At 42.1% G+C, this 16553-nt stretch overlaps 1 protein-coding gene across 5 annotated transcripts in view; it reads right to left on the bottom strand.

Moving 5' to 3' along the window:
- The window catches only part of TEAD1 (TEA domain transcription factor 1), a 791559-nt gene that overhangs the window by 301332 nt on the left and 473674 nt on the right, over positions 1-16553 (bottom strand). For 3 of the 5 annotated variants that reach the window (XM_069623630.1, XM_069623634.1, XM_069623633.1), the window contains 2 exons: positions 5697-5759; positions 5545-5607 (listed from right to left, as the gene is read on the bottom strand). In XM_069623630.1, coding sequence (XP_069479731.1) covers positions 5545-5607; positions 5697-5759 — 126 coding nt within the window. The remainder of the gene's footprint in view (positions 1-5544; positions 5608-5696; positions 5760-16553) is intronic. The other 2 variants (XM_069623632.1, XM_069623631.1) reach the window with 2 other exon arrangements.

Raw genomic sequence — 16553 nt, forward strand, 5'->3', positions numbered from 1 at the left:
CAAAATGCCAGCATTTGCCCATTTAAGGAACACACAATGGCTTTGCCCCAATATGTGGTATATATAGTAGGTCATGCTCAATATTTTTTGTTTTTGAGGGGTCTGTTTTTGAGGGGTCTGTGTTATATATGGGATAAGTATGAAAGATGAACTACCCCTGTCTCCTGTTTGTTTAATACAAATTACAGACCATACATTATGACATATAGATAACTTGTATCATCGTAATAAAATACCCAGACTCAGAGCTCTTGTGCTTATATCAAGAATACCTGTTGGTTAATTTATTTTACAACAGCAGTTTCCTTGTTATAGCTTTTCATATACAAAACATCACAGTATAAAACAATCAATTTTTCCAAGGGTTATACATAGACTGGTTTTCCTTGATATACTGTCCAGTTAATGGCTTTTCTACATACAGAGAGAATTTTTCTTAAGCTAATATGTCTTTAGGATGATGTGTCAATGCGTTTCGGCCGCTTTTCTTGGAATAAACCCCATCCCTAAGTAGGTTTTTCCAAAGGCCTTCGTCAGGACTGATGGTGATACTCTTTTTATCTAGTAAGTCTTCTAACTGTCAATATATTTTGTTCTTTTTAGCAGACTTGAACAATGACCACTTTCTTGTGCAGGTCTCATTTAGTGAGGCCACTATTTTTACTGCAATACACAACAGATTCCCAATTATCGTAAGGTGTGTCGTCTGTTTTATCTCCCAATGGATTCCTTGAAAGGTGTGTAGTCAAGCTTGGCTTGGGCAGAGGGGTTGCAAAGTGGTCCTCTCTGGTTGCAATTCCCATCGGCTACCTTTGCTAAACCAAATGATGTCTATTGGGCACCAACTCAATGCCCCAACATGCCAGCATTTGCCAATGCAATGAAACACCTGTGATGACTTTGCACCACATGCTAGCAATTCCCCCTGCAAGAACATGACTCTGATGGCCTTAGCCCAATGTGCCAGCATAATCTCATGTAAGAATATACAATTTCTTACAGTGAGCATAAATATAGTGAACAGAAGTCACTTTACTATGTCCATGCTTAATGAAGTAGTGGGTAAAGCCTTTAGAAGTATTTATAGGACATAATGGCATTATTTGAGTACTCAGCGCATTCCGAGATGATGGAATCATCTGACTCAAAATATGCTGCAATATTACAAAGAGTATTTAAATAATGCCCATATATCTAGTAAATACCTTTGAAGGCTGAAAGCTGCGTGCAACATGATGTTTGCACACAATTACACTAATCATTGACATAGTAAAATGGATTTTGCCCACCCTGATCAATGGAAGCCTTTTTATTATGCCTGGTTATAATTGTATTCCAACACTTTTATCTGCCCCCTGATCCCATCACCCCTGTTGCCCTGTACTTACCACTACATGCACTTCCAGGGCACGGGCACACAGAAACTCTTACAGCCGTCTACCCAGCGGGTACATTACGTTCTCACAAATGGGATCAGTCCCCTCATAGGATTCAAAGGGAGCTCTGATTTTTCCACCGAATCCAATAGCTGGAAGGTTTTCCACATTCACAGGAAAAATAAGACTATGGTTCAGAACATAAGGCTCAACAGCTTTGTTGTTGATGCCTACAAATGTTCTCAGTACTTTGAGGTAGCTTACTTTTTATGATAAGATGCAATTAACATCATTGCTAGCTCCTTCTTTACTAATGCCTCATATTGCGATTGCTTGAATTGAAAGTTAAAGGAAGGCGCCTTTTCTGCCATGCTGGGCAGGGTTAAGGCTAAGAGAGAAGGTTTTGTGTTGCTGAAAACAGTAAGAAAGATTGATATCTGAAGGAGGGTCAAAATACTTTAACAATGGGCAGCATCAGACAGATTATACAAAATAACACACTATGGCCCTCATTATGGGTCCGGCGGTAACCGTGCCAGCGCTAACGGGAGGGAAGTCAGGCGCTGGCAATTGCGTTACTCCCAATTCCCATAGGACTCTATGGGAGTCGTTACATGGAAGCACCGGCACCGATGTTAACGGTGTCGGTGCTTCCATGACGGTTTTGCCTGCCATGACCCGCTGTGCCTGGCAGGGTCAGACCTGTAGGGCACAGTGGCTCCGGCAGGCAAACCCATAGTTTGCTGGTCTGGAAACAACGGTGCTGGTAAGCGCACCATTGTTTCCGGACCAGCAAACCTAGAGTGAGGCCCTATGTAAGCTGTTCTATTAAATTACCGAGATCAAGTATACCATGACAGTATTGCACTTTTCTTGGAGATTTGTAAGGGGAACAGAGTTTATCTTTGATGTCCATTCTATGTCAATTTAAAACAAAGCACCAAGTCATTCTGCTTCTCCGCTACTGAGTGGTTAAAAAGTGCTTTTGACCTTGAGGCTACCTGCCTTTGCACCTTGCTTCTTAAATGATTCTTTGATAATCTGGTGCCGGGGCTATTGGTGAGTTTTTGACAATGAGTGTTTGCTTTGTACTACATATTTCAATTTTGCTCCCCATTTGTTTTACTTGTAACATAATGGCCTTATTTGGCACCTGAAATTAGCAGAACATTAGTTCACAATACAAACTACACACGTTTCTGCTGCTACCCATGACCAGGAATTCTCAAAACCGGTTGCATTAAACTGCATCTACTCTTTAGGCACGGTCCTTGATTGGACACTTTACAAAATGTATTTGTAAAATAATTTATCATTTTGAAGCTCTCAGTAAAATTTTAAAAGTGTTGCATTGGCAGAAAAGACTACTGCAAAATACGGTAAAGCATCAAAAATATTAATGTGATTACTGACTGTAAGACAATTATTCAGTTGATTGTAAGAAACGTGTTTGTAAGCTACATGTGGAATGTCATGAATGTCTTGAATAGTTTGAACATGGGAAGGCACAAATGTTAATTGCTTTTGTGACAATTCCACAAAAGCTGATTTTTCTGGGGCCACTTCCCTTTTAAATGTGCCAGTCCATTGTTCACATTTAAAAAAAATAGATTAAAATAATATGTATGTGACACCCCATGACTATCAGTGATGCTTGTAGAATTTATTTTCAAAGAATGTCCTCAGAGCAAAATCTCAGGGCACAAATATCACAAAAAGAACATGCATGTGTCCTAGAATTTCTGCACAGATGAGCATATGAAGGACATTGCCGTGCCTGCAAAAAGAGTTTCTATGTTATGGATATAATGAGACCCTTTACGGCACCCAAACAGATATTATCAGGAGGATAGCTCCGCGGCAACGGGCTTGCCTTGGAAGCAAGACCACAAGCAGCACCACAGGTGCGATCCCCGGGTCCGCGCTTAGAAACCTCTGGTTATTAAGCGCGTTATAAATAACCTATCATATTATATATTTACAGGTGTTTGTACAAGGATTTAAGAACTCAGGGGCCCTTTAATCGTAAGGAACTGTGAGAAGAGAGCCTCAAAGTTTTTACATATATCTGTAACACTGATAAATTAATTGAGTTGCTCCATCAAAAGGTGGCATTTCCCTCACAGTCTAGTGCTGTACCAAAACAATATGTTACCAACAGTATGGGAACCACATGAAAGTCATGCACAGAAACAAAGCATATCTGCGTGTATACAATTAAGCAATCCACCTCCCACTGCATTCAATCTTGTGTATAATAATCACGTGCTTCACTAATTAGCTGAGCTGGGCATCATATAACAACAGATTATTTGTATATCTCGAGCTATTATGGACATTTGGGGTTTGGAAAAATTACAGTAAAGAGTTCATAGATGCGTGAAGATGTTTAATCCATGACAAGATGAAACAGAAATGTATCAGATAACAAAATTAGATGTAAATTAAAAACATCAAACATCACGCAAGACATACAATTTCAAAGACCTTATTTGTACGCATGTGCCTACTCAAATTACTGTTGGAGCGCAATGGCAGATATAGCAATTGTTCCAAACAAAAGAGAGGGAGTACTTGAATTTTTCTAGTGCTGATCTCCAATTTGCTTATTATGAATGAAGAAAGTGTAAATACAAAAGATGGCTATTTTCATCCAGGCGATGGCTAATGCCAAGGAAAGAATGTGCATTCAGAGCTGTCCCAACTTGCAGACTAATGAGCAGCAATTAATCCATTTCATTGTATGGCAGAATGCTAAACTCTTTATTCACATCAAAGGGCATTTTACAAGGCTTTCATCACTTCGTGTGGAGCTATCTTTAGCCTTGTATAATTGTCAACAATATCTTCTATTTAATACCTCAATGTGCAAGTAGCATAAAAGATGTCAATACAGCGAGTGCATGTGATTTGGTGACATTCAATAATACCAAGATTGAGTCATATGATTCAAAATCCAGTCATGACAATGTTTGACAAAATATGGAAAAGTGTGCCAAGTGAAACATTATGGACTGCATTGTGGTGCTAATACGAATTTATCAGAATACATTTAAATATTGCATGACAGTAACACTCCCTTTTGAACTGGTAATATGTTCACAACAGACAGCTGGAGAGGTTCGGGGGGAAGGGGGAGGAGGGAAGGAGGGTGTCACAGCAGCCGGCCAGTGGCTTTCTGAACTTTGGTAAAGAAAGAGGTTATATTCATGCGAGAAGAGAGGATCTTTGTGTTACTGTTTGAGCAGTTGCTCTAGGTCCTGCGGCTTTATGCAAAGGTCCGAAGAATATGCCTGCAGCTTTTAACACAATGTGAACTGTGCCAGTTCCCTTCCACCTTTGGTTAAACAAGCAGAGTGCTTTCAGTATTTTGGACTTTGCTCACCAACCCAAAATGCTCAGCCAGTACAGCTAAAAAGCCAGCCACTAACAGCCATTACCCATTTGCCTGCATGCTGCCTGCTGCGCGTAAATGCTACAAAAGTGTTATTGACAAGACAGTGCGAGGAGTGTGGTTGGCTTCCTCGGAATTTAGCACTGAAGTACTCTTTAAAACAAGTTCAGCGATTCTCGACAATTTGAAAGTTTAAATGTGTTTTTGGGAAACAAGCATTATTCCGAGTAAATTAGGCGCACACAATTTCACGAGAGGGGTTATAGAGAAAAGTATAGTCGATAATGAAAATACCTTTGAAAAATGGAAATGTATTTTATATTTATTTAATTTGAAGACATCCTGTGTAGCAAAATATGAATTCTGTGTAATCAGATTTAGAAACAAAAGTATTATAACAAGAAATTAAATACAAATGTATAGAATATATATGCACTTTGAGAGTAATTTCAATCTCTGCCGCCTTCTTAATTTTTTATGAAGATTGAGAAGTCATTGTATATGTAATTTTGATTTTTTCAAGAGTCTTCAAATGTAAATACATATAATAGTTCACAAGACTGTTTCAAGCTGAATTAGTATTCTGTTAAAATAATGTTCTAATGTGGAAAAGTAGTGGCAGGAAAGGTTGCAGAGATTAAGTACACCAAAATGTATCACATGCAAGAAAAAGTAGGTTACAAGGACGGGTGTACAAGGCATTCGCCAATCACCATGGAAAACAGGAAGTGAAATGCATAGCAATAACAAGGCCAAAAGCAGAAAAGCGCATACCTTCAGCTTGGAATGAAAATCACGAGATTTCCTTCTGGCAAGAACCTGAATGTGACTAGACACCTGCAGGGTAGGGAAAGGGAGGAAAACAAAGGAAAAGCCTGTAACCATGGAGATGAAAAGCCCTCTACAACTGGGCAAGCCAAACGTACCTTGATGGCGGCTTGAATTTCTCGAACTTTCTTCCTTGCTAAGACCTGTATGTGACTAGACACCTACATTGTTCAGAGTTATAGAAAACAAGGGGAAAAACAAAGGGAAATCACATTTTAAATAGCTTTCTCGAAATATGTTTTGGGAGGTTACTTGGTTACTTGCATTCTTCATTAAACTATCCTGGTTGGGACAACACCCCACCCCCAGCTAGGTAGTCAGCAGTTTACACCAGGGTTTTACAATTATGGCTCATGTTCTGTAGTTAATTGATCAGGAAAGGATGTTTACAGCACAAAGCCACATATCTTGGTATAGCCAATGGAAAATGTTAAATGCCTGCGGTACACTAAGGGAAAGTTTAAAAGTGCCCTTATATGTTAATGCAGATTTTGGTTATATCATCACATGCTGGTCCTTTGTGCTATGTACAAAGATGTATAGGATGGTGAGAGGGATATTTTAGGCACTGCAATTCATCAAAAGAGAACTTAATTGAATATACAAAAATTGCCAAATTCCTAAAAGTATGCTTGTGGGTCTATAATTATTTTTTAACACATACATGTGTGTACTTTGTTTAATAAAGATTTAACTGTTCACATTTTACCAGCAAAGAATTTCAGTCACGCAATGGAAATTTGGCAAATGAACCACTGTGGGGGGCTGTAATATTTGGAATATTGAAAAATCAGAATAAAACGTAGTTCATTCAGTACAGCTCACTGGGTATTTTTTTTTTAAATCATAGTACCATGACAAAATGTAAATTTTATTATTTATTCCAAAATTGTTTAAACTTTAATTATATATTTTCATTTTCAATATGTTTTAAACCACAGAAGGTCTCAATAGACATATACATAGTAACGCATCCATTTAGGCAATAAGCCCCGAGCCGAGTCAGGTAATGCCATGGGCCCATAGTTACAGGCCTGAGCTTATTGCTATTAGTACCCCGGCCCGCCGGACCTTGTGAGAAAAATAAATGTCTGCCATTCAACGGGAGCTGGGTAGTCCCTTCTCCTTTTCCATGGTTGCCGTGTCCCAGATTGGGAGGTACATGCCAGGAATAGTAGTGTTCATGCCGTGTCCACTCCCAATCAGCACTGTCGGCAGGCCCTGGCTCGGGCCTCCGTTAGAAAGGAGAAGGTAAGTGGGGAAGAAGGTGGAGGATGCTACTTACCTTTTTCCCCGGCAGGGGAGATTGCAGCCTCCAACCCTGAGGAGGCTCAGAGCTGCGGTAATGGTAATGCCCCTGTTCTAAGTCTCCTCCTTGGATCGGACGACAAAGCCATGCCCCGCCCGGTACTAATTTTAAAAAGACCACGTTTTAGTTTTTTACAGAAATCCTATGTTACTCTATAGTAGTCTTTGGCTCATTAGTAGCTGGCAGGAGCGAGGCTTTGTCCTCCGAGCCAATGGGGAGGCTGAGAGTGTAGACATTACCATACGGTAATCCTGCCTCTCTGAGCATCATCATGGCTGGAGGCTGCCATCTCCCCACCAGAGAAAAATGGTAAGTGTCGTTCCCCACCTCCCTCCCCACTTACCTTCTCCTTTCGAATGGAGGCCCGAGCCAGGGCCTGAAGATAGTCCTGATCAGAAGCAGACACGCCTGATTGTTTGCCTAATCACAAAAGAAACGCTAAATCTGTAGCTAGATATCCCCACAATTCAAATTAAGGGGCAGTGTCAATTTCTCATTATTTTCTATGGGAAAATTTCAAGATGGTCACTTAGAATGCCATAGAAAAAACTGCAACAGTAAATAATACCAGCTCATATGCATCAATTTATAGTCTGTACACTTTGCTCCTCAGCTATAGCTGAAATACTTTTTTAATCTAAGGTTCCATTCAATAGCTTTACTTACTTGCATTGAAAACAATGGCAGCACCGATTTTCACCCAATTTCGGCAGAATGTAATCATTCATTAATATGAGAATCTTTATTGTGAAATTGACAGATTAATCAAACCCCTTTGGATAATAACAGTTTCATAGTACCAGTGTTCAGACATACTGGGTGTTGTGGTAAAGATCAAATGCTCTTGAAGCATGTCAATGTCATGGTGTGCTTATATCCGTTAAAAATTAAAAAGGGCATACAAATACGGTATGATGAATTGAGAAGGATATGTGATGACCAATACAAAGAGATGTTTCTCCTTAGTTGGTAACACATGAGCTTGCAGAGATCAAAGTGAAGTTATAAAGGAAGAATGTTCACCAAGTACAGTGTTTAAAAATGCAAAAAACGACAACTTCCGGTTTTGGACCTGGACTCACAGAACTTTTAGAGAAAAGACAGCCAGCCTCAGGATTATAGGGGTGTTGGTTCAAAAGCATAGTTGGAAAATGCTCTGTCAAACAAAGCTTTATGTGTATCAGTAAGTATCTGAAAGATCATTTTCAAGTTAAGGAGAAACAATTCGTGCTATCTGTGCAATGTGGTTACGAGTATCTATTGGAAGAATATGAGACTGAATAAACAAACCCAGGAGTGCATCTGGCACAGTTCACAAAGGCTAAATGATAGTTACTTTGGGTCAAAGTGCATCACTATCTACAAAAAACCTGGTCTCTGCTCAGGTATGAGGAAGAAGACTGTGTGCTCACATGCTCCACTGTCACACTCTGTGAGTCCAGCACCTACTCCAATACTGTAAGAGCGGATTCTGTACTGCTGACAGTGTTAGTACAGGTGTGTATGGCATAATCTTGCAAGGGCAGGGAGCCCCACCGTGGTGTGCAGTCAGTGACAGCACACTGGGTTCCTCTTGGCATCTCCTGTGTGCCTGATATTTAATGTACTGCCCAAGGGCCTGATTACCCATGGGTATGTTTCCTGACGAGAAGTGCGCGCGTGCGTGCCTGCGCAAGCACGCACGCACGCACACACACGTATTCTCTTATTTGTGTGGATTACTATTTTCATAGGTCAATAATTCAAAGATTACTGAAATGCTACTTGACTAAGTTCCTCTTTAACTTCTGACCCTATGGATATCATGGGCTAGGAAGAGTGTATGGCCTCTGGGGAATCACCATTGGTGTTTTACAAACTCAGGTTTAATGAATTTGATTAATTGGTAGTTGGGCACACAACAGCAATTAAAATGGTGTCTAAAACGTTTTCAGTTTTCAAGACCTTGCCCAAGACTGATTGATGTTTTAATGATATGTATATGGTAATCATCCTAAAAACAATATGAGACTATGTACTTAATGTGATAAATTACAGGATGTAATTTTTCTCAAATAAAATCCTAAAATGGAAATAACTTTTTATCATGTACTTGAATATATTCAGGAACAGTAATTAAAATGCATTCTTCTATTAGGGCAATGTTACACATCACAGTTCTATAATGAATGTTACAGAGATGTTTTGTTTAATGTATACTACCCTTAAGCAATGTTTTTGCTTTTCGTTCCTAAACCTTTTGAATTTCTGAGAACAAGATGTTTAAAATTAATATATCTGTACCTCTGCAACATGGTATATTTTTAAGCATTAATGCAGTGTGTGTTGGAGTTGTGCAGAGGGCCCTAATTTCCAGTCCAACGAGTTAGATCAAGATCCAAAATAGGGGGACCTGCAACTTTACCTCTCTGCCCTGAACTCTCTTAAATCCACTCTTGATAGAGCGAAAAGGGAATTCTAGCTAACCCTTATTGTCTCTCACTCCAACCATCCTTGCCAGCTGCAGGGCATCCTAAACTCACTTCTCACTCCTCCTAAGTGTATGATTATCAACTCCACTCTCACAGCTAATGAACTAGCTGAATACTTGGATGCAAACATTTCCAAAATTAGAGACTCTTCTATGGACTTCATCACACTCCCTACTCCTACATTTTACACCATCATCCTCTGCCTCTCTCTCCCACTTTAGCCACATTAATAGTGACAAAGTTCTATCTCTACTGATGAAGGCGGACCCCTCTTGTGCCCCATCAGACCCTATTGCTCCTCAGCTCATAAAGCCTTTTGTCCCCTTAGTGGCCTCTCATCTCGCTGAACTCTTCAACCTGTCCTTTGACTCTGCTGGCTTTCCCTCTGTTTTCAAAACAGCCACGGTCATCCTCTCCTAAAAACAAAGGAAATGACCCAAACCTACCAGCTAACTTTAACCCTGTGTCTCTCCTTCCACAATTTATTTATTTATACATTTATATAGCGCACATGCAGCCCAAGGGCATCAGGGCACTGTTACTTTTGGCAGACCTTAGTTACGAAAAAGGTTACGAAATAGATGGTGGAAAACATATCATCAGTACAGTTCCTTTCTGAGCTTGTGGTACATTCTCTTTGCATTTTATACACATTCAAATACAGATATTAGCTACAACATGAGAATGGGTAGGGTTTCTGTCTTTGGTAGGTTTAGTTGAAGAGCATAGTTTATAGTCTAACAATACTCTAAAGCGCTCGAAAGGGGTGTGTTCAACCATCTTACCAATTCTTTAGACATTCAACCACCTTCAAGACCCCCTATAAGCAGGTTTCCACTCCTGTCACTCCACAGAAACTGCTTTCATGAATGTCTGCAACTTCATCGGCTCTGCTAAGCTGTATTACCAAATTTGATTGTTTTGAATTGATTGTATGGTACATCTGTCCGAATTCGGCCAGTAGCATTCGATCGATTCAAAACGATAAAATTGGTTAATCACTAGTAAACATGGGGAGCAAGGGTTGTGGGGCTGTCCCCCGCTCCCCATGAATGGTAGTGATGGCCTTTGGGGGTAGTGGGGTGTCTTCCGCTTCTGGAGGTTTGACGGCAGGGGATGAAAAAAAGAAAAGGAGGAAAAGCTGACGCTGCGCTGTCAGATCCGAACCGCGTAGGAGGGACGGAACAGACGCCGCAGGGTCAGAAGAAAGGCAGACATCAAAAAGCTAAGTAGGTGTTGGGCGGGGGAATGTATTGTGGGACGTTGGGGGTTAAAAATTGTCATCACAGCGCAATTAACCCTGGTCAATTTGGCTGCGAAGAATTCTGCCACAGACAAATCGTATACATCCTGCTAAGCACTCCAACGTAACCTCTATCCTAATTCTCCTTAACCTGTCTGCTGCTTTTGATACTGTTGATCACTCTGACCTCCTTGATATTCTCTTTCTTCTTGTGATTTGCGATGAAGCCCTTGCATGGATTGAATCTTACCTTGCACCTCGCCAAATTCTCTGTCTCATGGAGCAACAACACTCTTTTCCAACTCTCTCTGCCATTAAATATTTGATGGCTTTGCACTCTCTGATGTTAAACTATACCAAAACAGAGGTGCTCTGTTTCCCTACCAAAAGCTCTCTCATCTTTTATTCTGCTGATCCAGTTCTCACCTGGCACTCTCCCCTACTCTTCTTCAGCTAAAATCCTCAGTGTCATCTATGACCCTTCTCAGACCTTCCCTACTTTCATCTCCAAAACTGTAACAGCAGTTCACCTCAACCTCCTAAATATTAAGAAAATCAGTCACCTCCTTCCTTTCAACAATGCCAAGCATCTCTTAACCACTCTTGTCTTCTCTAAAGTGACCCACTGTGCAAGGATCCTCTTTGATCTCACCAACTATGCTGTCTGTCCTCTCGACAAGCTCATTAACTTTGCTACCCGGACCTCTCTTTGTATTCCCTCACTTCACACCTACTTCCTCACACCGTCACCAGACTGGATGGCTGACAATGCAAAACAGGACCAGATTTAAATGTCTTCCCCTGGTTCACACACCTATCCATGGCAAGGCACCACTGTATTTGTCCTCCTCTATCGAACACTATAAGCCTTCTTGCAATCTCCGATCTGTCTCCTCAAGTACCCATGTGGCTCCTTGCCCTTCCTGTGCTTCCTCTCACTTCTACTCCTCCTCTCTTCTTGCTCTCCTTCCATGGATTTCTCTTACCCTGGATATCTGAGTAACAGTCCACAGAGATTTCCTTAAAACCAAACTAAAAGTCTAACTCCTCGCCACCGATTTACCGTCTTAACCTACCCTCTCGTCTGCCTGCTAGCTAACATTTTTCCATCACATCCAACCGGCCTATGTCCCTCACTTCTTCTGCCTCCACTCTAGCACTTAACCCATCATGGTCACATCCCGAGCACAGCTAGATGTACCATCTACCTGCACCCAAAAATGGCCAATATTTGTTGTCATTAATCTATGTATGTCCACTTATGTATTGTCCCTGGTGACTGTTCCATTTACTCCCCTCCACAACCTGGTCCGAATGCCCCTCAAACTCACCCCATTGTGAGAAGTCCAGCGCTTCCTGTCAAATCGGATTTCTTATCTATTGCTCGTTCCTTTGTGATCAAAAGAGCATTGTTCCTCCTGTATAAAACTAAATAAATATAAAGTAGCACAGAAAACAAATGGCAATGAAACTCTTTAGAATACCAGTAATTATAATGTTATAATAGCACTCTTACTATCTTAGGAGCAGAACAAGTTGCTGAACTAAAACAAATATTGGTTACGAAGGTATGATTTAAACCACAACCAATGCAGAAACCTTTTATGAATGGTTAACCAACCACTTTGAAATCAAGTGTTTGACCCATGCTCAAGCGCTATTTATGTTATTCAATTTGGTACAGAAAAGAAATATTTCATGTTAATAGGATTTATACCATACACCCCTGAAATTTGCATGATCTCCATGTGGTCGGAATTGAAAGATGGGGGTGATTTAGGTTAGTGAGGAGGGAGGGCAAATGCACGATAGATTTTCTGGTGTGTTGGTACATGTAGTTCAGAAGTACCCGCGTACTCTGTGCAGGTCTGTTGTTTCTTGGTGGTCAATGCCAAAGTCATAGCGGCTTCTGTGTCTAGATTGGAAATGTATGTGCCTGTGGGTTCGGGTTCATTGGCTGCGTATGTTATCTGCAGACATGTTGTTTGATGCCTGTATGGAGGGGATTCAGATGTGTGTGTGTGTGCCAGTTGCATAGTTCCTTTATGTATAGTGTGTTTGGGCAAGAAGAAGATAATTTTAGTGCTGGAGCACAACATGCATACTGTGCGCAACTCATCTAGGATGCTGAGGAGCGAAATATAGAGAGGCAACAGTTACAGCAGGACAAACAATAAATACAGTGGACCCACCACACTCAGAAGGGTAGACTGCTTTGTTGCCAGCCTGCATCAGGCAAAATCGTCACCTATCCTATTTTACTGGAACTGGGTTTGACCTCTATATCAAAATAATGAAATATCATACTGCTGTTTTCTTTGCTTCTTCTTCCACATACTACAGTCTTCTTACCTCGGGCCGGGGCGCAATACCTCCTATTCTCAGCAAGGTACTGGCGCTGCAAGTCCACCATGGTGGCGATTGGCACAATCTAAAAGCTTTAAAACGTAGTGGGTCCAAATTACAACAAAAGCAATAGGTTCGCGCAAAGTGATATGTGAAAAAAAGAACATTGCACGGGCAAAAGGATTAGCGCTCATAGCCGATTCATGGAATTAAGTGCACACAGAGACCTGCAGCACAAAGAATAATGAGTTGTGCCCGGAATGCCCCAACATGCCTGCAAACAACCTTTCAGCCGGACCCATGGAAAAAAAGTAATGTGAGGAATCAGAAATGAGAGTTTGACACACTGCAGTCATAGTTTGTGTTAAATACTTTAAAAAAAAAAAATGGGGTTGGGAAAAGGCCTCTGTGTCTGCACTAAGAGGATTTTCCCTACCTAAAACCAAAACTAAGGATCGGTCGGTGTCAAGATGTCAAAACAAAAACTGGCCAGTGTCCAAACTTCTATTTTGACTTTCACACTAAAACTAAACTCTAAGGTGATAAAAGGGGAAAATGGCTTTAAACTTCGGCGGTTTGAAAAAGTGTTGATAAAAGGAAAATGACACAAACAAAAGTTTGATCAAGGCTGAAGTTCTTGACTCTAGAGGGTAGTTTCCTTCCCCTGGATTCTTCTTTACTCCTTCATGGGGTTTTCCCACACAACTGACATTTGGGCCTCTCTTGGCCAAGTATAATATGTGCACAATAACTGTCTGGTTTCAAAATCTTAGTTTCTCTTAAAACAGTTATTTGGGCCTTTCTTGGCCAAGCAGAATATTGTATAGCAACTGTTTAACTTCACAGTTGCAGTTTTTCTCCAAACAATTCCTTGGATTTTCCTTTGCCAGGAACACCATCTACATACCACACTTTATTTGGGTTTCGCAATGTTTTTTCTTTTAGAACCTCTCTCTTGACCAAGTGCAATACTTGCCCACTGACCTCTTTGTTGGCTTCTTTCCAAACAGTTCTTTATGTCACACAATCCTTTTCCCAATGGCCTGGTACACTTCCATACCAGGACTTGTGTTTGATACACCCAATACTGCTTGGCACGTTTTCCTGCCAGAACTTCTGCTTTGCACACTTGAGATTTGCCTGGTGTTCGCTCCCACCAGGACTTCTGCTTTCCATACTTTTACACACATCAAATTGCATGGTGTACTTTCCTGCCAGGACTTCAAATGTCCACACGCATGTGACTGCCTGGTATACTCCCCTGCCAGGACTTCTGCTTATTCTGGTCTTCCGCCTGCTCCAAAGGTGCTGATATACAACATTTGACAATGTATCCCTCTAATGTATTATCCTTGTTCGTTTGCTTCTTATTGACATGGTATACATTTACATATTAGTAAAGGGTTTATTTTCAATTCAAATTCCCTTTTCTCAATATGTTCGTAATTCTGCTTCTAATTATGTGAGTAAGATTCAATTGTTTTCATCTGGAGCGTACGCCAATATGGTCCAGTGTCCCTGTTGCTCTCAGGAGGACTCGCCGGTCTCTGGCGGGTTGGTTTCTTCTCCCGCAATCAGCTGGTAAAGGGATCTCTTCCACTTCTCTCTCGCGGTCTGCTTTTCTCTGTTCGGCAGACCTCCGTGGCTTCCACCCAGCTCGCCTGCTGTTCTCTCAGCGCCAGCCCATGGAAGACTGCTTGCCTCGCTCCACCCCAGTTCCGGCCTCATGTCCCTCTGCTGTGTATAGGGAGATGCAACGTTCTCTTGACAGTCGCCACAGCAGCTTTCTCTCGTTCTCAGTTTGGGCTGTTTAAATTTCCCAGGCACATGTGTGTCTATGGAAACAATCGAACGGTCATTAGGTTCAGAGCCTTTTCTATTCCACATTGCTCGATATCTCTTCTTCTTCATCTCAGTACTTGATGAACTCTGGGAATAGAAGTCCAATGATTGAATTGAGGATTTTGGATGAGCAGAACAAGGTTTTGATGGCAAGTCCTTTTTGATGGATTGATAAGTGGAATTGAAAAAGGTAATTCCACCAGAATGGTAAGGTTGTTCCACAGATCTAATCAAAGGGGTTTCCCTGCTCTTCATGGGAAAGGGGCTGGAAACATGGCAATAAGAATATGCCATGAGGGTTTCAGACATGGGAAGGTTCTTCTCGAGAAAAGATGGGGAATTCCATGTCTCGTCAGATGGAGTCCTATCATTTCCACGGAGTCTGTCTCCTCCCATGTGACCCTCCCTCATATTGCCGCTCCCAGGGTCAGGAAAACATAGCGGCTGCCCTCCCATGGCCCCATGGGAGGAGGTGACCACCAGGGAATCAGGGACGACTCCATCAGATTCATCACAGTAATCAAAGATTACTTACCAGTAATCACCATTACTCCTGCTCCACTCCTCCAGCAAACAAGTTCTCATCTCAGCACCCCCCCACTAAACTGCACCTCAGCCCCCAAACTTAAAGCAGCACCTGTGTACTCTGATGAAACTTCGCCTTGGCCCCCTAATGTAAAGCAGCACCGGCGTACCCCAACAAAACTGTGCTTCGGCCCCCTAACTTAAAGCAGCACCCGTGTACCGAGACGAAACTGTGCATCTTCCTCCTAACTCAAAGCAGCACCCATAAATCCGCCCACATCCCAGTATCGCACTGACCTGTGCCCCAACCCCTGAATCCAAGGCAGCACCCAAAAGTCCACCCTTGTTGCAGTACTCCCACTAACCAGTGCCCCAATCCCCAAAACTCAAGGCAGCAACCGCAAGTCTGCCCTCATCTCAGTACCCACACTGACCTGTGCCCCCAACCTCCAAAACCAAGGCATCACACAAGCAAGACCGCCCTCTTCCCAGTACCCCCACAGACCTTTGACCCAACCCCCAAACCCAAGGCAGCACCCGCATATCCACCCTCACCCCAGTCCATTGTGGAGCACCAACCCTACCTCCACTCCTCTGGCCTGAGTTCACCATGGAGCACACCTGCCAGACATCCTCCTCCAACATGAACACCTGGGAGCAATGACATTGAATCTAAAACAGCAGCCTCTTCCATGGATCCCTCTTGGATCACACTCAGCTGCATATCAACAGTCAAACATAGTTTTACAGCAGATACACTTTGGTCCCTCGATGTACATGTGACATAGAGCACATGTGATGTGCATAGTCCAGTGAGGCCAAATACCTCCTCAACATCCCCAATGCCAATGAGCTATACTTGTGAATGAAGTGTGAGCACATCGACATTGACAAGCAAGTTCCAAAGGGACACTAAAACATCAGTGGAGCAGAAAGAAACACAATGGACCTCATTACAAGTATGGTGGTAAGGCAACAACGGCGCCGGTATCACTACCCTCCCCATTCCCATTGAGCCCTATGGGGCTCAAATAGGAATAGGGATGTACCGGGCCCAGCACCTGCGAAAGGGCAATTATTGGGTCCGGCTGGGCTAGAATAGCCCGGTAATTGCCCATTCGCAGTTGCCGGATCAGGATGCGAGTTTGGAGGTAGCCTTGCCGGTAAAACCAGCAAGACTACCTCCAACCTCGTAATGAGCCCCAATGTGCAATAAACT

Source organism: Ambystoma mexicanum, chromosome 11 (genome assembly GCF_040938575.1).
Source record: "Ambystoma mexicanum isolate Mex_15411 chromosome 11, UKY_AmexF1_1, whole genome shotgun sequence".
NCBI classification, from domain to species: Eukaryota; Metazoa; Chordata; class Amphibia; order Caudata; family Ambystomatidae; genus Ambystoma; species Ambystoma mexicanum.